Source organism: Sphaeramia orbicularis, chromosome 6, assembly GCF_902148855.1.
Source record: "Sphaeramia orbicularis chromosome 6, fSphaOr1.1, whole genome shotgun sequence".
Lineage (NCBI taxonomy): Eukaryota > Metazoa > Chordata > Actinopteri > Kurtiformes > Apogonidae > Sphaeramia > Sphaeramia orbicularis.
This window is the reverse complement of record NC_043962.1, coordinates 20,228,075-20,251,184: the sequence shown is the minus strand read 5'-3', so window position 1 is coordinate 20,251,184 and position 23,110 is coordinate 20,228,075. Positions and strand designations below refer to the sequence as shown.

General features: G+C 35.6%; 1 protein-coding gene across 1 annotated transcript in view; it reads right to left on the bottom strand.

The window, feature by feature from the left end:
* The window catches only part of b4galnt4a (beta-1,4-N-acetyl-galactosaminyl transferase 4a), a 208,197-nt gene extending 203,308 nt beyond the window's left edge, over nucleotides 1–4,889 (bottom strand). The window contains exon 1 of the mRNA XM_030136564.1: nucleotides 3,319–4,889. Coding sequence (XP_029992424.1) covers nucleotides 3,319–3,460 — 142 coding nt within the window. The 5' untranslated portion in view covers nucleotides 3,461–4,889. The remainder of the gene's footprint in view (nucleotides 1–3,318) is intronic.
* Nucleotides 4,890–23,110: the final 18,221 nt, after the last annotated feature.

The following is a 23,110-nucleotide window of genomic DNA, read 5'->3' as shown; positions in this document are numbered from 1 at the left end:
CTAAAAGCACCTTTTATGGCAGTACAATGCCATGGATATTGATGTAAGAACTGAAGTGATTTTGGTTATTATCAAGAAAACATGGAAAATGTCTAGATATCAGCTCTGAAATTAAACTCTTATGAACTATTTTTGTTGTTATCATTATATTTGCCCAAATAAATGTACATTTAGGTCTACCAGGCATTAAAATGAACAAGAAATTGAAGAAAACAAGGGTGGTCTACTCATTTTTTTGGCGACTGTATCTACATTCATAAAGGTGTCTCTTGATAAAGTCTTCGATAGTTGTACATCTACCTACTCAAGTGTGTTGTGGACTTTGGCTGGATGTTGTAAAAGGGTTTTTCTTGGCTAAAAAAAGAATTCTGTGATCATCCACTCTCTTTGTCTGCCCTGGTCTTCCAACCTTTTGGTGTAGCTGAATCACCAGAGGATTCTTTCTTTTACAGAATGTACCAAATTGTAGATGACAGCCTCCTGCACTTACACCACCACCTCTTTGGACCTCATATTGAGAAATCCAGTGAACAGCAACCAAAACCAAATTCAGTGTTTAGAATCAACTCTGGATCTTTTATCTGCTTCATTTTATATAGAATAACCAGAAAACATATCACATCTGGACATGAAACTGCTTGCTGGTCAGTTGCCACAGAAAATGGAGCGACTATGTTTAAAATGGCTGTAATTCCTAAATGGTTAAAGCAAGATTTTTGTTTTGTTTTGCTCTTTCTATTTCTGACTGTAATATTTATCATGTGTTAGTTATTCTCAGTTACAGATATCTTTTTCAATAAAACTTTAGACAAACTTTCATAAACTTAGGTGCATTTATTAAATGCTACAAGCTCATAGGACCAAGACTCACCTCATCAGGAAAATAAATCTATTTGTTGCTGGGGAAAATCCCCATGGCAAAGATCAGAGACAATGAAATGACCCCTGTACACCAGTGCAAAATGTTTGTGTGCGTGTGTGTGTGTGTGTGTGTGTGTGTGTGTGTGTGTGTGTGTGTGTGTGTGTGTGTGCGTGCGTGTGTGTGTGTGTGTGTGTGTGTGTTTATGTACGTGTGTGCGGTATACAGAGCGTACACTTCAAGGACATCATAATCTTTGGTGTATCGCTTACATAGACAGCTGCAGGAGATACAGTGTACAATCATTCCATGTTAAATCTGTAGTAGGTGATGTTCTACTACATCATCTAACACCTTCATCAGGGTGTCTTCATTGTCAGTTATCATTTCTGTAAAACGCAGCATCATTCAGTGTTCCAGCCTGCCGTTCCTGCTGTGCGCAGTGGATGAACAATCAAGCCTTCGTATTAAGAAGCACAACCACAGCAGGTGGAGATCTGCCCGTCTTGCACTGCCCACTCCGCCTAATATTTTCCAAGTGTGAATGGCATGCCTGTGACCTTTGAAGCCACCTTCATGAACAGCCCTTTGATTATTAATGTAGAACGTGGTGGCTTGCCTTTTGACCTGGCTTAAGACCACAGTGCTCTTTACTTAGCCCAAAGAAGGAAACTATTGATAATTTATGACACACGCTGCCTCTGTGTGTTACTTCTTCTGGTGTCTTGTTGCTCATCATACTAGAACAATCACCTTTCACACAGAAAATTACAATATATCTGTTTAAAGGCTTACTGTGGCAAGTTTACAATGCCCTTATGATACTTTATAGTGTTATTGTCTCTAGTGATGACAGTTTAATATTTCTATTATACTCCTGTAGGACTTCATATCCTCAGTGGTGACTTTATGGTGATCTCATTCCAGTTTATTGGATTATCTGCTGTAACATCTCCAGTTTGGATATATTATTATTATTTCTAAGCTTATATTAACCCTTTCATGCATGAATTATGAAAACCTTAGTCAAGATTTTTTTTCCTGAGTGTTTTTATTCCTCTTTAGGCATGAAAAAAAAAAAACTATGTGATGGAAATTTTTTTAATGAACCTATTTTTTATGGAGTTACAAAAATGTCCGCTCAGCTGGACACCAAACGTTTAATTTTTGAAGCAAAGAAACATGTATTTAAAATGCAATAACAGAAAGTGATAAACTGTGTGAAAACTGTGAAATAAAAAGTGTTTTTAATGCAGTTAATCTAATGTTTGCTCACATTTGATCATACTCTAATACTAGTTATTATTCACTTCATGGAGATAATACGCAAAAAAAATTTTTTTTTTTTAAGAAAACCATTAATTAAAGTCTAAAAAAAACTAGCAATTGATATACACAACATGTTACTGCAGATCAGATTTATATCACAACTGTAAGTGTTCTATCTGCACTCTTCTCTTTTATTTTATTTTAATTGATTATTATTTATGTTTATTGATTATGTTTTAATTGTAATTGGGTGTTTTTAACCTGTCTCTTTTCCATTTTTGTAAAGCATGTGTATGAATTATACTATACGAATAAATTTGCCTTATCAAGAACAGCAAAGTTACAGTAATTGTATGAAAGTCAGTGTATGAGATGATACATAAGTGTCCACTGTGGGGGGTTTTTTGTTTTGGTTTTTTTTTATTTTAGTGATTTATTCCAAACATGCAATTAAATTTAACATATATGCACTAGCAAAACCTACATAATAATACAAATATCAAGAATCATAACAATCTTAGTCAGAAGAAAAGCACAATAATTCCATTTACATGCATACAGGGGTGGGAAGAAGTACATCTTATTTAATCCCACCCTCTCTCCCTTACAATATTATTAATAATATATGTCCCTCTTCCTTTTACATTACTCTATTTATATATCTATTCACACACACAAACACACATACACACACACACACACACACACACACACACACACACTCATTCATCAATATACACATATATACGTTTATACATATACACAACATACAAATACACATAATACACAATGCCTTTCTTAGTTGTGCTAGCGAATAAATAAACAAATAATAACAAACTCAAGGAAGGAAATATATACATAAACAACATTGAACATATGGTGACAATTAGTAACTCTCATCCCTATATCTTGAGAAAAAAGTATGTTCTTATCAGTGTTTTTGAATAGTTTTATGTTTGAACAATGTCTTATGTTTGTTTGTTTGTTGGCTCATATGGAACTAAAACAACAAAACCCATGAATAAACAAATGAACAGATGTAGAATAACTGTCCACTGGAGTGACCACTATGCATGAAAGGGTTAATATAAATGTCATTGGTGCAGTTTTTTCTATGTCTTCAGAGACTGTTGAGAGCTGAAGAGTAATGCATAATATGAAAACACATTTTATATCCATGCAAATCCTACCTTTTCCGTAGTTGAAGTGCAGTTTGATGGTCTTGCCCTGGTTGATGTGCAGGTAGGTGAACCATACGGCCGAAGTGAGCAGTACGAGCAGCAGCAGGAGCTTGAATTGCTTCCGGATCTTCTTCACGGGGAAGCGCAGCATCCTGGCTCAAACATCCTCCGGTAGAAAGTCCGGGTAAAGTGGTTTGGTTGGGTGCGCTCCTTGTTTTTTTTGGATCTGTGTGCCGTTTCTCACAGCGCTGGCATCCCACACAGGCTGTGCGTAAAAACAGGGAGTGTTAACTACAGCCTTACAGCTGTGCAGCTCATTTCCACGGATCCACGGGGTGACAGCAGCGACATCAGACTAGTCATATCCTCAGATCTGGTGTAAACACTTCTGTGGCAGTCATTTCTTTTTACCAAAAAGTCTTCTCCATAGGAACTGTAAACAGACTTTCCTTCTCCAGACTTGCTTGAGTTTCCAGTCAGCAGTTCACCAGGGAAAAGGCTACAGATCAAAAAGCCTCTAAGTTCACTTAACTGTGTGACCCAGTGAAGAAAATAGCAGTCTGGCGATAATCTACACAAATCCCCTGTAGCTCAAGCCGTTGCTGACACCACGGCACTGATTATTTGATCCGCTACTCAAAGATCATCCCCTATCCACGAGTTAAGCGCAAAGTAACAGAGAGCAAGAAGGGAAATTTAGTTGCGCACAACTCCACCAAATCCGCGCACAAGAAACAAATCATTTTTAATCTTCTACTGAATGAATTTAAAAGGCCAAAAAGAGACTAATTTTAAATCTCCAAAAGAAAAAGGTGAAAGCATGTAGGTTATTCCCAGATCTGGTAGATGGTAGATGGTAGAGGTGTCCATACAGCAAATGCCAGCTTCATCTATTGTTAAACACAGATGAAACTGAGACTGTGGCTTGCAATCGAAGACACTGGATTCAGATGAAGCGCGTTTTTATTGAAGTCCCCGGAGAGGAGGGGCGATCAGCTGTCATCCTCATAATCGGGTTGGTTTGAAGCCCCGCGACGAGTAGCTATATGTTATTAAACCGATCCAAATGAAACACTGGAAAAGCTCCATGTCGCACCAACAAAGGACACAGGATGGAAATATTCAGATGTGACTGTCCCGATGTGAGATCCAAGGAGGAGGATGTCCATGTGCTCCAGGTTGCTCTGTTATCTCACGGCAGGTGCATTTCACCAAATTCTCCACACAAAAAAAAAAAAAAAAAAAAAGTGCCGGTGGTGTCAGGAGTCCGGTGTGCGCGCAAAACCAAAGACGCACGTTAAAGTCAAACAACAGAGATGTGTGTGCTGCTAGCAGGGATGCGCTGCCTTGTGTTGTTATTCTGTCATCAGCTTTTTTCCAATAAAAACGCCGCAATAGCACCGTCCAACCCGCTTGTCACCACCGCGCGTAACCTGAAAAAACAGCGGAGCTCCGGTTAAGGCGCCGCGGACTAACCAGCAACAAGCCGTGATAGAACCAGGACGGAACATGGTTTTGTTTTGCTACAATGAAACACGTAAGGGTATCTCCTTTCACTGCACAGCTCAGTACGCCCATCAATTGAGCATCTTAACGATGCGGGGCAACCTAACTTGAACAGCAGGAAAGTGGCAGGCTTACCGTCCAATCAAAAGCACGCTTAGACGTTGCAGTGGGCGGGATTAAAGCCTTTGCTCTCACCGTTGCTTGGTACTAGTATGATCCGTCATCCAATAGGTGGACGCACAACATGAAACTTGTTAAGCGTTCATATTCTGCTCTGTTAACACTGTGTCCATGGCCTGCATACCCGGTACTTTTAACAAACATGCAGCTTTTGAGTGATTTAACCCTTTCATGTATAGTGGTCACTACAGTGGACAGTTCTTCTCCAGCTGTTCTCTTGTATATTCATGGGTTTTGTTGTTTTAGTTCCATATCAGCCAACACAGTGGACGTTTGTTTGTTTGTTTGTTTTTGTTTTGTTTTGTTTTGTTTTTTTAACCCTTTCATGCATATTGGTCACTACAGTGGACAGTTATTCTACAGCTATTCTCTTGTATATTCATGGGTTTTGTTGTTTCAGTTCCATATCAGCCAACACAGTGGACGTTTTTTTTGTTTGTTTGTTTGTTTTTGTTTTGTTTTTTAACCCTTTCATGGGTTTCATTCATTGGTCACTACAGTGGACAGTTATTCAAAGCTGTTTCCTTGTATATTTATGGGTTTTGTTGTTTTAGTTCCATGTCAGCCAACATAGTGGATGCTTATGCATCATCTCATACACTGACATTCATACCATTACTGTAACTTTGCTGTTCTTGATAAACCTGATCAGCAGTGACATGTTTTAGTGTAAATCAATTGTTATTTGTAAGACAAAAAGAGGTTTTGTTTTGGTTTTTTTGCGTATTATTTCAATGAAGTGAGTAATAACTAGCATTAGAATATGTTAAAATGTGAGAAAACATCAGATTAGCAGCATTAAAAATGTTTTTCAGTCATTGTTTTCATCTCACTTTCTGATATTGGGTTTTAAACACATTTCTATGCTTTAAAAATTAAATGCATGGACATTTTTGTAACTCCATGGAAAAAAAAAAAAAAAAAAAAAACTCGGATCACATTGGTTTTTTTTTTCATGCCTAAAGAGGAATAAAAACACCCAAGACAAAAAAAATCTAGACTAAGGTTCTCATAATTAATGCATGAAAGGGTTAATATAGTTTATTTATCATTTGCAAGTTTTACAAAAAATGAAGATCTTCAGCAAATAATAACAAACTGTTCAAAGTATGTAAAATTACAGGTATTCAACATAAAACAGGAGAATCACATCACATAACTTGCCAGGGGGTGTAGGGGTTTACAAAAAAAAAAAAAAAAGGCCAAAATGTATACAGATGTTCACAGTTCTTGTTGCCTTTTGATTAAGAGAAAACTTAATTGAGTCAGTGTACTGTTTGACCTCACTGTGAAAAGCATTAAAACAAGTTTTTTGATGAGAGAACTTGCATTTGTGAATGTGGAATTTTGCCAAAAGAATGATAAGGTTAATAATGAATCACGGAGGACGTTTATGCATCATCTCATACACTTACATTCATACCATTATTGTGACTTTACTGTTCTTGATAAACCTGATCTGCACTAACATGTTTCAGTGTAAATCAATTTGTTAGACAAAGAGTTTATTTTATTTATTTATTTATTTATTTATTATTTTATTTTTTTTTCATATTATCTCCATGAAGAGAGTAATAATTAGCATTAGAACATGTTAAAATGTGAGACACATCAGATTTTATTTCATTGTTTTCATATCACTTTCTGATATTGAGTTTTAAACCTGTTTCTTTACTTCAAAAATTAAATGCATGGACATTTTTGTAACTCCATGAAAAAAAAAAAAAAAAAAAAAAAACAACTAGATCACATTGTTTTTTTCATGCCTATGGAGGAATAAAAACACTCAAGAAAAAAATCTTAACTAAGGTTCTCATAATTAATGCATGAAAGGGTTAATTAAAGACATGAATCTGATTTAATTTATAGATTTATAGAATGTGTTCTCTCTGTGGATCCAAAATGTTGTATTTTGCACATCTTCCCTGAGCAGTTTCAAGTAACTGGAAGAAAAAGGAAACTTTTACATTTTTGTTTATTACGAGCCAAACGAGTTATTTCTTTGAGATGGAAAGATATTCAAGGACACACAGTGAACCAATGGATTAAAGAAATGTCTTCTAACCTGGCAATGGAAAAGCTGACGTACCTGGCTAAAGGAAATATCAAAGACTTTTATAAGATCTGGACACTTTTTTGCAGTTTTTAAAGGACTTGTCTGAGTAGTCAGTTAAGTTGTGTCTGTTAAGTATGTTTTGTTGCACTGAGAGTGGGTGCTATTGTGTGGGTGGGGGGTGGTAGGGATTGTTTTGATGTTTTGTTTTGTTTTGTTTTTTGCCTGTTCTTGTAAAACAAAGAAAATGACAATAAATATATTTATGAAAAAAAAAGACATGAATCTGCTGTTTTTAAAATGTGGTTCAACAAAACCCAAAATAAAAACGATGAAATATGAAGGATAGCCTTATATAGTTCTATAGTTAGTTCTGTTTGATTAGTTCTGTAAGGTTTACATCGAAAATGGGGTCTCACTGGCGATCGAGCCTTTATGTGTTTATGCTATTTCTTTTCTTTTTATTGTGTATGATTTTTAATCCTATGGACCTAGTTTTTGTGTCCTTAATAAAGCTTGAATGAATACTTTAAGAAGTTCCCCTTGGCAAAGAAAATTTGTTCAGCACAACAAGGCAGCCAGACCATCATTCTGCTGTTATGATGATGGACCAGACAAGTTAAAAAATAAAACAAAATAAAAATAAATAAATAAATAAATCTGCTGTTTTCGGATGCTCATCCATTTTTGCAATAGTCCAAGAAACACCCATTTATTTCTCAATCCATTTACATTAAATCTTTGCAATTATGTTTAATTAATGTTTAGACTTTTAACATTTTCTTCTGAAATAAAAGTCCTCTGCAAATAGGTTGATATTTGCCCCCAAGTTCAGTGGTAGGGATTTTAGAAATTCATTAATTTGTTATAATAGGCTAATTATAACAGTAACTTGTGTGAAGCATTTTAAAACGTGGAGCTGAAAGCATCATTTCTATTTGTTTAATTTGGAGACAGGCATAACATTTGCATAAGACAGCTCGTATTCTAATGACACTCACTTATGCTATGGAGTGTGTGTTGACACTCAGCAGACACACTCACTATATGCGCTTGACTGCCGCCTTCTGGTAAAAGAGTGGAGAAAAAAAACTAACAGAGCACAAAGAGTGAGAGCCAATAACTCTAGTGTTGAATAACGTGTTTCTCAGGGCAGGAGTCCAAATCGTGGGATGGATGTGTTCACGGGCTTCAGGTTAAATGTAAGAGCGAAAAGAAAAGGAATGATTAAATACACCTCAAAACATCCACAGTGGACAGAATGAAGAAGCAAACCTGGTTTTAGTTTCGAATCAAATCTTACCCAGCCTTTGAGGCCAGAAAGAGACATGCTAGCACCACTTTTATTTGCTGGATTATGGCAACAAGACTGACATGAATGCATCTCAGTACTTACATAGTGTTTGAAAAAGATATACTGAGATACATCACTCATTTGTGCTTGTTTTTTTTTTTTTACATAAACAAAATCAACTGCACAACAACACAAGTTTCCAAGATGGAAACTTGGGAAGGTGAAAATGAAGTAAAATAGAAAAATAAAATTAAATTATAAAGATAATAAATGGAAGTGGGGCACACCGCTCTCGTTTTAGCTTTTATCACTGTCCATGAGGTCTGCTGAGTATTTGACTCATCTTTTTCATATTCACAGTCCATTTATTCCACTGTTGGTCCAAAGTCCATGCTTTCATTCTCAGAGAGTAAGTCAGTTTTTCCATCGAGTAAATCTCCTCAACAATATCCAGCCACTGTCCTGGAGGGTCACTTTTCAGCCAGTTTCTTATTATGGCCTTTTTAGATGTCCAAAATTAATATTTTTAAAACATACAGGTCCTTCTTTTGAATAGTACCTTCTGGAGTTTGTGCTTGTTGCTTACTTGGGTTGGATGATCTGCCTTGTCCATCTACAGACTCGAATATTGGTATATTCTTTTTTCTTTTTTTTCCTCTTTATTTTTCTTTTGCAAATGAACAAAGAAACAACATTACCCTAATCATGGCAGAAAAATATAAATCCACACATACAGAAAATACATACTTAAAAGTAATTACCATAAAATTGAAGATTTTCTAGATAAATAGATATAGTAAATAAAATAAATAAATAAAACTAAATAATGAAATAAAATAAAATGATGCTATTTTCTTATGTATAATATATCTTAGTCTATTTTAGGTCTGCTTACAGCATACACTATGTGCCAAAAACGCATGCACAGGTACTGTTTTCTTATTCTAACTCTCCATAAAGCCTGTATTGAACCCAGAAAAATGGTGTTTAGCTTTCTGCTTGGCTTGTAACCAACTACACAATTATCTGAAACTTATGGAAGTGGTCTCATAAGAGCTATGCAGTCTTACAGGCAGGTGCATATGGCTGTAGATGCTTTGAAGACATCTGTTGAATGCATTTGATATGTATATACAGTGGCAGAAAAAAATATTAGACCATCAAAAGTCATCAAAAACAATGGTTATACAATCAAGTACCAACTCCTGTGTGTATCATGTGACTAAAACAGACAGAAAGGAAAATATGGAATGCCTAAAATCACTGTTTTTGGTAGTATAATGCCATAGATATTGATGTAAGAACTGAAGTGATTTTGCTTATTATCAAAAACATGGAAAATGTCTAGATATCAGCTCTGAAATTAAACTCTTATGAGCTATTTTTGTTATCATTATATTTGTCCAAACAATTGTACCTTTACTTGTACCAGGCACTAAAATGAACAAGAAACTGAAGAAAACAAGGGGGGGTCTTACAATTTTTTCCACATCCGTATGTATGGTGTGAACCCCATCCAACACTTGTTGACTCTGGGCTGCTTGTCTCAGACAGGAAGCTCTTTTAAAGAGATGATTATCTCAGTGGGCTTTGCAGTTAAATAAAGGTTAAAACATGTAGTGTATTCCCCTGTTAATACATGTCCAATCATCCCATAGCAGCTATAGCAATCAATCTAGATAAAGGATCAGAGGACACAGACCTGGCCCATATGAATATGACCTCAATTTAGCTTGTCCCAGCTGTGCCTTCGGAATCAGTCAGACCACAAACCGTAATCCCCTGTCTCCACGGATTAAAATGGTAATCATCAGAGCAAACACTGAGCGTAAATGAATTTCTTAGGTATTCATCCGGACTGCATTGGAATGACTGAATGACCTCAGCCAAACATCATTTAGTCTGAAACAAAAACTTTACAGCGTTCACCTTGTCTGGTGTGTTGCAGGTAAAACTGACGGTATTTCATCACACGCAAGTGCGCTGGGGTGAAAGTCATCCAAAGTCTGTAAACAAATAGTTCCATGTGCTGTTTTTCCTTACTCTTTTCTCGACACGACATTATCACAAGGCTTTTTGGGGTTTCTGATTCTATTTCTCTTGATGTTTGATCATCTGTCTGAGCCGAGACTAAAACAAATCTCTTTTATACTTAGTCGATATATATATATATATATATATATATATATATATATATATATATATATATATATATATATATATATATATATATACATATACATATACATATACATATATATATATATATATATATGCGTGTGTGTGTGTATACTGATATTCTGCCTGTCTGCTCGTCTGTTTTATCCAAGGGCAGGCAAGTGCTCGAAGGAGAGCCAATATTTCACATGCTCCATTAAGTAGCACGTGCTGAATAAGAGCACAGACTGATATTATCAGAAACACTTTCACTCATAGGTGCACTACATGGTCGTTTGGTTTAAAACAGGGATGTCAAACTCATTTTAGTTCAGTGGCCACATATGCCTAATATGATATAAAGGGGCCAGACCAGTAAAATAATAATAATAACTAATAGGATAAGAACTTTTGAGTAAAAAAAGTAATCCATCCATCCATTACATCTACGAATTGTACTTGAACATAGCATGAACAAATATGAACAACCTGAAAATTCGTTTGTAAAACAAGTGCAGTGTTAACAATATTAAGCCTTAGTTTATCATTTATACATGTGAATCACAACTTAGAGATCACAGTGGATCTACAAATACACAAAACATTAAATAACAGGGAGAATATTATTAAAATTTCACATACTGCTCTTAAGACATTTCAGATATTCACATTTTTCTTAAAAAACTTGTCTGTAAATGTAAACATTTGTGTGTAATTTTACTTTTTTTACGCTAAAACAAAGAGACAAATTTACAGTTTTCATTATTTTTAGGTTATTATGATAGTATTTTACTGGTCTGATCCACTTTAGACTGAAATGACCTAAAATGATTTTAACATCCTTGATTCGTAATGTCTTCAGTGTAATTTTTGCATTTCACAAATTCATCCCAGGGGCCAGACTGAACCCTTTGGCAGGCCGGATTTGGCCCCGGGCCGCATGTTTGACACCTGTGGTTTAAAACTTCCCCCCATGCTGTTCATTCCCTGTCTGCCTCCCCTCTCTTTCAAGCCTACAGAGACATTTGGTACCTAGGTCCCACCCTCCAGGGATCTTCATGCTTGGATGAATCCAGGAGGAGGTGGTGTGCTGTGAAATGATATGGACTGAAAGGGTGTTCAAGGTGGGAGCTGATAAAGGTAGAAAAGCTGCGCAGGCACTAGGCTGCAGAGGCCAAGCCCACAGGGAGGAGTGAATGCCCAGCTGACTGTGACAGGTGCCAAAGTGCAGAAAGTTATGATACCACTGAGCCAAGGGGAGGGGGTACCACCAGGGAGAATTATTTCAGAGTGAGATGCTTTTTGCATCCTGAACAGTGACGATCTGATGCAGTCAAGCAAGAAAGACGGAACTATTTCCTGGCACAGCTGTAAACAGAAATCCCTCTATATTACAGTACCGGCAACATTTTACAATTTCTCCTCTATTACTTATTCACTATCTGCTGAGACCACAGGTGTCAAACATGCGGCCCGGTCCAATCTGGCCCCTGGGATGAATTAGTGAAATACAAAAATTACACTGACGATATTAACAATCAAGGATGTCAGAATCATTTTAGATCAATTCAATCTCAAGTGGGTCAGAACCAGTAAAATACTATCATAATAACCTATTGAAAACTACAAATTTTTCTCTTTGTTGTAGCGTAAAAAAAAAGTAAAATTACACAAAAATGTTTACATTTACAGACTAGCCTTTTACAAAAAATGTGAATCACTTGAAAATCCTTAAGAAAAATAAGTGCAATTTTAACAATATTACACCTTAGTTTATCATTTATACATGTGAATCACAACTTACAGATCAAGTGGATCTACAAATACACAAAACAATTAGTAACAGGCAGAATATTAGTACATTTCCACATACTTCATATTTGTTCATGTTATGTTCAAGTACAGTTCGTAGATACAAACATTTTCATTACAGAATTTGACTTTTTTCACTCAAAAACATAGAAAAAAACTTTGGAGTTGACATTATTTATAAGTTCGTATCCTATTATTCATACGATTTGACTGGTCCGGCCCAGTTTAGATCATATTAGGCTGTATGTGGCCCCTGAACTAAAATGAGTTTGACACCCCTGGCTTAGACCGTCTCTGTCCACCTGTCTGTCTCTAGCTTTTATCTCCCTCCATCTTCTGTCATCATCCTCTCCACCCGTTCTTTAAAAAAAAAAAGAAAAATTCCAGCAGCTCACAAGCTTTGATGAGAGGTCTGAGCTAAAATGTCACCAAGATTAAGGGGTTTTGCCTCTCGCATCCCACCGGATCGGCTCCGACTGCCCTCTGCGCCTGAGCTTCCCTCCTCTCTAAACAGGTGCGGAGTGGCATTTCTTTCTGCTCCACTGTGTCCTATTGAATTTCCTTCTGGGGAAAATAAGATTCCTCCATGTTTACAGATGAGTAAAAGGGGAAAGGGGAGATGAGAAAAGGTTAAAAGAAGAGATATAGAGGAATATAGAGGAAGGAGGAGTGAAGATGGAGAAAGATAAATGGGTGTGAGCACAGATCAGGGGATAGGATGTGATACCGTGTCAGCAGAAGAAGAAATAGAAAGATGTGTTTTCTACATTTGGGTTCAGTCAAAATATGGCACGGCACAGCAATCCATACTATATTTGTATCTCTCTATCCCTCACCAATAAATGTAGCAACACATTTACTGACAAAAAGCTGGGTGAATATGCTTCATGACAGTTAGAAATGAAAGTAACTTTTATTATTATTTGTGCATTCAGTCCCCACATATTGCTATACACTCAACTGCAGCTGTTTCATCCAAACACAGTTAGACAGATTGGAAATTAGATGCCTCCAGAGATGTGCTGTTCAGACAAAGTACTTAACAATAAATAGCAGCAGGCACATAGTTTCTTCTATATTAACCCATAAAGACCCAAGCATCCACTGGCAACCAAAGCCGTCAACTGATGTAGAATGTTTAATAACTTCTGAATCACTAAACTTATCAATACTTTGAAATAATTGGCGTAAAATGCTGTTTGACATCTTTTCGTGGTCATCAGATATGACCCATTTGGATGTTCAGAGGATCTGTAGACAACATGGAAACATCGCCATCTTCCACAACATTGATTCACCAGAAAGACCCATAGAGTTGGCTCAATGACACACTTGTTTTTACATTCAGTTGTTGATATCTTTGCTGAAAAAGTCACTTCTTCTCTAGTTTTCTCTGTTTTTGATAGAACAACCCTCAATTTTAATCTGAGTTTTTATGAACATCCACATTATCAACAAATTAAATTCAGGAAAATACCTGATTTTCATGGAAAAAACACAAAATACAGAAGATGATAGTATAATAAATGGTGATAAATCCCTTAGGAAAGGTTAAATATTGAGAAAAAAATCACCCATAAAGACCCAAACATCTACCATTGACCAAAAGCATCTACTGATCTAGAATGTTGATCCACTAATCCTATGAATACATGTAAATAATTGGTGTAAAATGCAGTTTATCATCTTTTTGTGGTCATCAGATATGACCCATTTGGACGTTCAGAGGCTCTGTAGAGAACATGGAAACACCGTCATCTTCTACAACATTGATTCACCAGTAAAACCCATAGAGTTGGATCAATAACACACTTGTTTTTACACTCAGTTGTTGATATTTTTGCTGAAAAAGTGACTTTTCTTCAATTTTCTGTTACTGATAGAACAACCCTCACCTGTAATCTGAGCTTTTATGAACATTCACATTATTAGCAAATTAAATAGAGGAAAATACCGGATTTTCATGGAAAAAATGCAAAGTACAGAAGATAATAGTATAATAAATGGTGATAAATCACTTAAGAAAGGTTAAATATTGAGAAAAAAATCACCCATAAAGACCCAAACATCTACCATTGACCAAAAACATCTACTGATCTAAACTGTTGGTCCACTAATCTTATGAATACATGTAAATAATTGGTGTAAAATGCAGTTTGTCGTCTTTTCATGGTCATCAGATATGACCCATTTGGACATTTAGAGGCTCTGTAGTTACCGTGGAAACACCGTCATCTTCTACAGCACTGATTCAGCAGTAAAACCCATGGAGTTGGATCAATGAGAGTGGATGAACACACTTGGTTTACGTTCAGTTAATGCTATATTTTACTAAAAAAGTCACCTTTTCTTCAGTTTTTTCTGTTTCGATATGATAACCTTTGAATTTACTCTGAGCTTTTTTGAACATCTTCATGATCAGTCAATTAAACATAGGAAAATTGATTACTTTCACTGGAAAAAATGCTAAATTCAGAGAACAATATTATAATAAATGGTGATAAATCAATTAGGAAAGGTTAAATAGCGAGAAAAATTTATTTGGGAACTGACACAAAAGTCACACAGGGTCCTTATGGGTTAATCTGATAAGTGACATAAAAGTCACACTGGGTCTTTATGGGTTAAACCCCATCATGCACTGTTGTCTTTGTCTGCCTCTGAGTATTCTTGCATTAACAAATCACAATTCACTGACTGGAGTATCCTAACCAGCACTGAAATCTAGCTTTTTTTTAGTTTCTATTAGTTTAAAAGTATTCCTTCTGAAGCTGCCACTGCAAGTTAAATATCAAAAAGATACCATAAATGTGTGATTTTTTTTTTCTTTTACTTTCTATTTTTAGATCCATCATGAAACCCATCATGAGAAAAGGCTTAAACAACTATTGCTGTGTATGAGACTGTCTTCCATCATGATTAAATATCCATGCTTGGCCTCTTTGTAAGATTCAGTGGTGACAGAAAAGCAGCAGTCACACTAAAAAAAAAAAAAAAAAATCCAACAAACTCCAAACTCATTATGTTTTACGCTGTGAGTATGAATGTGCTACAGGAGAAATCTAGGTCATTTCTCCATCATTAGTATGCCAACCAGGTGTGGTGCAAAGAAGATTAGAGGGACATAACGCCAATGGGGCTCTCTATGACTATCTGTGCTTTCTCTATCTTTTTTTTTTTTTTCTTTACACCTCTCTCTCTTCTTCGTCAGCCAAACAATCTCAGTCAAGTGCTCCCAGCTGTCACCTCAAAAAGAATACACATGACAAGTGATCCAGACTTGTTATACAACATCCGTGCATAACTCAGCTCCGGTGAAGAGCTGGTTTCAACTCCATTAAACAAAGAATACTTCACTCTTTCTCAGCTTTGACATTGTGTAGCATCATAAAAGCCGGGGTCATCGCGGTTTGTCAACAGACACAGTGGATATGTGCTTGAATCCTCTTGTTTGCCCTTTTTTTTTTTTACTGAGCTGTGATAGAGTTTCCAAACATAAGCAGCACTTTGGAATCTATGACAACTTCTGCAAATGTTCCTGTTGTGGGGCTAACAAAAAATTATTATATCTTCTAACACAGGTGTTACCAAAGTGGGGTACGTGGACCCCCAGGGGTACTTGGAAGAAGCCCAGGGGGTACTTGAAATTTTTTGGGAAAAATACATTAAATAAGTCATCATGTACCAAAATTCAAAATAAATAATGAGAATTAAATATAAAACAGAAAAAAATACATTCATATAATAGTTTTATTGTCAATCGTCTTGTTTAAGGTTTGTTAACATTTTAAGAACATTTCAATTTTATATTATTCAAAATGAGTTTATTAAAGTAGCCAAGTAATTATTTTTTGTTGATGAAAGGTTCATTTAATAATTAATGACCAATGTATTTATTTATTTTTCTTATCAATAAAAGAGGGCACTTTCAGTTTATATTTTTCACAGGAAATTTTCTGTAAAAAATGTCTTATTTTTTATATATGACAGTTAAATATATGTTGGTTGGAAAATATAAACAGACACTTTTGGCACAGGAACAAATTTTGGCCAATTTTTTTCAATCAGAAATGCTGAAGTGAGAGTTGGGGGTACTTGGCTAAAAAAGTATATTACAGGGGATACTCCACTGTAAAAAGTTTGAGAACCACTGTTCTAACAAACTTGGTGAGTTGTAGGCAAACTAAAGTAAGTCTCAGTTATTAGAAACATATGTTAGCTAATAAAGGAAGAGTTAATACTTGTGTTAATAATTACTTCAATTAAAACAATGCCTAATGGTTTAATATAAACTTGTATTTATTATAAGAAACTACCACTTTTCCTGATACAGACAATAGGAAATTTATTGTGAACTAGTTCGTAGTTTGTTATATATTGAGGATTTCACATATTCTATTTCAAAATGTTACAAACAAATAATATTTATTTTACGGACAAAAAGTATGGGGATACAATGAATTCAGGCTTTTCAACTGTAATGATAAATTTGATCATTTTCAATTGTCATAAATGTAATTGTAATAAATACTTGTATTTTGCCTTTTGTGTTTACATTGTCATCTAAAACCATTAAAATGCTTAAGAGTGTAATTATACTTAATTTAACTCAGTGTTGATGTTTTATCAGTCTAATTATTTTTAATTAGATTTCTAGAATTCGGAAATATTTGTCATGTTTTGACCATAAATAATCATATTAAACCTTGAGTAATTGTGTTGTTAATGTTGTTGTGTTTAACTGTCAATCATGCCCAAATTTATTCATAATTATATTAAAAAATCTATTATTTGTGTTGTTGCTGTCAAGCAGATGTTAAATTAAGTGGAGGCTGTTAATTTGAATATAACACATACAATAGATATGTTGCAAATTGGTGAAATGAGGCATAATTGGTATAATTATACAGCGGCAATACAATAAATTTTCCAGTCTCAAGTAGATTATAGGTAAATGTGTTTGGCAGACAATCCAAACAAAATAAAAGTGATCCAAAAACCAGAAGAATGTCATGACACTAATAACATCTTCACTGGGGATCAAAATCAACCCATGAATGTCAGGGCTCATAGGTAACCAGGTAACACATGTACATTCAGAAAGAGAAAAATAGTAGAATACTGGGGTGACTTTGCAACAATAGTCTACATAGGGTTAAAAGAAATACAGATATGAAACTTATCATGATCATTACTGACAAGTGACATGAGCATTTTTGTCTAACCACAGTTGAAGAGGTTAAAAAATCAATGCAGGTTTGGGTGAGAAACATTTCCAACTGCCTGTAGCAAAATCAAGACCACCTTCTTTTATTATGTAGAACTTTGTGCATTTTAGTCTCAGGAATAAATGTTCAAGTGACATTTGATCATAGTAGTTACACTGCTGAAACAGGTCAAAATGTCTTCAAACAATACGGTCCATGAAGTTAAATGCAACAGTTGGGACCTATTTTTTCCACTATCTAAATTATTTAATGCATTACATATTTTAATAGAAGTTCCCTGTGTTTGTTTAAGTCAGTATCCAAATGCACAAGTGAGGGACTGCAACTTAATTCAAGTGTTAGAACCATATTGTTTAGTTTCACTCATTCATTAAGTGCAAATACACCTTAAATCTATTATTGCCTTCTTTAAAATGGTCGAGTGCTGCTAAAAAAAGACCTTGATAAGCTCCAGATAGATCAGAATCGGGCTGTTAGACTAGCTCTGGGCTGTCCGTTTTGAACTAATGTTAATGCAATGCATCAAAGACTGTCATGGATGAAAGTGAAGGACAGATTGGCATGTAGTTCTGTTTTGTCTTTGCATGAAATCAGGGCCTCACACAAACCCTTTAGCCTGTTCTCGAAACTACAGCACACCTGTAACAGACATGGACTGAATACGAGACGAGCCTCTAATGTAGGGTTTTTCAATGTTGGGGTCGCCTGGAATTCAAATGGAGTCCCTTGAAATTCCTAGAAATTAATATTAAAAAAAAACACTAAATGCTAAATGTATACCATTATAATTAAAACACCACACACTTTTCCTACTAAAAATCAAGTTCAAATAAAATGCAGGGTATAATATCTGAGAGGGCATATCTCAGTGGTTCCCAACCTTTTTTGGCTCGTGACCCCATTTTAGCATCACAAATTTCTGGCAACTCCGGACATTCAAAACGGAGACAGTTTTTTTGTTTTGTTTTTTTTTCTTTTAATTAATTTGTTTTTGATCATGCAATAGTTTGCTATACTATGTTGCAATTAAATGTTAATTTTAGACAACATTTAGTCTATATAATGTATATTGTTATGGACGGAGGCAGAAAAGCCAGGTTGAGATTTGCACAAAGTGAGAATTTTATTTTCTGTGGTCAGGATATGTACAGTCTTGGACTTGGATTTACAAGGTTGACAACTAATACTGAACAAACAATTACTCAAACTATGAATTATGAAAGAGCTGCAGCATCTGAAACCGACCACAATGAACATTTGAAAGATAAAAGGTACCACAGTGCTTCAGTTTCAGCTTCAGAGTTTGTCATGTCTTTTATGGATTGGGATTTTCTTTCTGTATATGCTGAGCTGTATCTCTCAACTCAACATACATATTTTATTAGTGATTTTTTAAAATCAATTATTAGAAATTTTAAGCGACCCCATTTGAATTCCAGATGACCCCACGTGGGGTACCGACACCAAGGTTGAAGAACACTGGCATAGCTTGACTGACCTGATCATGTGACCATGTGTGTTACTATGCTTCAACCTGCCCAGACAGTCAGTCAGAAAACCAGACCTAACAGAGTATATGTATGCATATAATACATTATATAGCCTAAATATTGTCTAAAATTAACTTCTATTTGCAAAGAGTGCAGCAAATTATTACAAGATCAAAAACAAATTAATTTATCAAAAAAATGTCTCCATTTTGAATGTCTGGGGTCGCCAGAAATTTGTGATGTTAATATGGGGTCACGAGTCAAAAAAGGTTGGGAACCACTGCTCTAATGCTACTTTTACTTTGCCTTTGCCAAGAACTAATGCACTCAAAAAGACGTTTATACACCAAACCATTTCATATTGGAATATGTTACCTCCAGAAATGATGTTAATAAGTAATCATGTTCTTTTTAAAACACATCATAAGAAATCTATACTCAATAATGAAATAATGCTAAATTAATGTACAGTAACTACATTTTTTTTCTATGTGCTTTGTAAATGTATAAATTGTAATATTTTTATATTGAGAAGCAGTCATGCTATTTTTAAAAACAAATCTTAAGAAATCTGTAACCAATGATGAAACAATGCTAAATTAATATAACTATGTTTTGTTTTTTTTTCTATGTGCTTTGTAAATGTAAAAATTGTAATACTTTAATATAGGGAATGGACCCCAGAAAGAATAGTCTCTACTTTGGTAGAGACTAATGGGGATCCTTAAATAAAGAAATAAAGAAATAGTTAATATGTATGAATATATTTTGTTCAATAATGTAGAATAGTCTCACTTATTTATTCATTTTAGAGTACAGTGAATTGGAGGAATAACCATCACCTGTTCATTCAGCTACTGTCTTAGCATCAAATAGGTGATGTGGAAAAGGGTACCAATACTATACACTGTTATATTTCTGCTAGATAAAAGCAGATAAAAATAAGAAGACTGGATGATGGACAGCAGAGTATGGATTTTAGACCATGAGTCATAGAACCCAGAAGGATGGCAACATTAGAAAGATAAAAAAAAAAATAGAACAGTAAGAATTGGCAAGATAATAAGCTACAAGCATCCTGAAGTCAGTGAAGAGACAACACAAGCTCAGAGAGTAAAACAGAATCATAATGTATATTTATTTATCAATTTTTAATATCAAAACTGTTTCATTTCTTTTTAATGCGCCAGACCTTTGAATCTGCCAGGGAAGATACATCTGAGGCCTGCTTCAAACTCTCCATCACCACATGCTTTTTAGACCACGGTAATGTTCTAAAATACTGAAACTGCCCACAGAGACCCTCTGTGACCTGTGGGAAATATTACCCATTTATTCCTCAGAACAGATCAGAGCCTTATTTGTCCAACGACAAGACACAACAGGTGTTTAAGCTGAGTGCTCAAGTCCTTGCTCATCCACCCTAAAGAAACTAAGAAAGCAGAGGAGAGACTGAGCTGGCAGTGACCTGCTGAGAGAGGGGCTGTGTGTGGAATAAGAACATCAGAAGAGAAGTCGCTTGGGCTGGAAGCAGTTGAACCAGGAACCTGGGGCAGCGACTAAATCTTCAAAAAAGCAAAGGCCTTGCTTTAACAAGTAAGTTTGGTTGGCTTGTGTGCATTGGTTTTTCTGAAATAATAGAGCCAAAGGGGGAGAAAAAAAATCCTTTTGCAATTTACCACGCTGGATGCCAGGAGAAAGAGAGAGAGAGATCAAGGACACCGCACAAAGAAGCACAGAAGTACAGAGGAAAAAAAGGAGATGTTCTTATGTTCGACTTGCAGAAAGATAGCAACCTGTTCAACACACTGTTGCTCTGAGTCACTTGGTACATTTTAAACCTAATTGCTTCACCTACTGCAATTTGATTTCTATTTTCTGGAGGAAGCAAAACCAAAACAAAAACGGATTTGATTTATTTGAAAGAGACGCTCATCAAAACACATTTACGAGATGAAACCTGCATGTAAAAACAACTCTGTATTCCAGTGGTGTTTGGCAAATAGAGATGTCAGCGTGCAAACTGACATTTATTTGATATTTGAAGTTTGCTAAGTGGAAACACGAGTGGCATGTTTAAGTGTGATGACTCACATAATGTTAGAGCTGGTAATGTGTTTGAATTGCATCCGTTTGTACTGTATTTGTCACTCACAGGTAAGAATGAGAATGATGGATGGATGGATGGATGGATGGATGGATGGATGGATGGATGGATGGATGGATGGATGGATGGATGGATGGATGGATGGATGGATGGATGGATGGATGGATAGATAGATAGATAGATAGATAGATAGATAGATAGATAGATAGATAGATAGATAGATAGATAGATAGATAGATAGATAGATAGATAGATAGAGACAGACAGACAGACAGACAGACAGACAGACAGACACTATAAATTACAAGTATAGAAAGATCTGGGTAGAATCTGGATAATAACTGTAATGAGTAGAAAAATAGCTGTAATCTGCTGAAATAAGATGTAAGGTGCAAAACAAGAGAATGAGAGGAATGAGAATGAGAATGAGAATGAGAATGAGAATGAGGTTTTGTCAAATTTGGTTCAGACATGGCTCTTAAATGTACATAAAATATAGAATTAAAGCCAAAGTTAAAAATATAAGTTAAGAAAGAAAACACACAGAGCACAAAAGGTGACAGCACAAACAGTTGCGGAAAAAATTATTAGACCATCAAAAATCATCAGAAACAATGGTTTTACAATCAAGTACTAACTCCTGTGTGTATCATGTGACTAAAACAGACAGAAAAGAAGACATGGAATGCCTAAAAGCACTGTTTTTAGCTGTACAGTGCCATAGATATTGATGTAAGAACTGAAGTGATTTTGGTTATTATCAAGAAAACCATGGAAAATGTCTAGCTATCAGCTCTGAAATTAAACTCTTATGAGCTATTTTTGTTGTTATCATTATATTTGTCCAAACAAATGTATCTTTAGTTGGACCAGGCATTAAAATGAACAAGAAATTGAAGAAAACAATGGTGGTCTAATATTTTTTTCCCCTGAATGTAGAAGGCATTAATAGCTGTAACATGCCTATTTACTCAGTGTTTTTTTTATATATATATTCATAAGTATCCTAACCCTTTATATTTCATTTAAACATTTGATAAATATGAATTAACCTATGAATGAACTTATTTCATATTTTATATAGCTCATTTTAAATTAAAACTCCTTATTTTTAGTGTCGGTACAGATAGAAATGGTTGCTCATACTTAAGTTGAAGCCTATTCTTTAAAATATTTCCTATATGTTCAGATAAAAAGGCATTTAAACCAAAACACAGTTTACTTCGATGTGGAAAGAAAAGAACAAGAGGCTGGGTATGAAAGGGGAATCCTAATTCAGAGGAAGGAGGAAGGAGCACAGTTCATCAGTGGTACAAACAATGCTTTATCTAACACAGCAGGTGTGTGGATTACCTTTTTAATTGGATCTTTGTGTGAACCTAACAAAGGCAGAGGACTATTGTAGTCACGCTAAAAGGAGGATGATAGAGCGAGGAAAGGGCAGGGGATGAGCAGAGGTCGGGTGGTGAGTTTCAATCATTTTGTGGTGCGTGCTTATGGAAACACCAACCCAATTACTGCACAGACACACAAACACATCTAGGGACGCACAAACACTTCAGCATAGACACAAGTTAAGTGTATATCTCCTCCAAACATCCACCTCATAGGATATTAGTAGTATCAGCACATTTAAAGGAGGTGGTTAGGAATGTCCTTCTGAACCCCCCACAGCCCTTCTTATCCGATATTGCAGAACCAAAAGCTGTCACTCACAGTCAGATAAGGTAGAATGAGCAGTGGAATTACTATTACCTGGCTGTATGCCTTCATCACTTGCAGGATACTGTTTCACGTCTCTGTTTGTGTGTATCTGCAGCCAACAACAGATCAACCCCACCTGCACATCATCACTATGGCAGCACAGCTCCTCCCAGCCAGTGGGGGCAGAATGGAGCAGATGGACCAGCAGATGGGTCAAATGAGGCAGATGTCTGAAATGCAAATGTCCTCCTCCTCAACCTTCACCTCTTC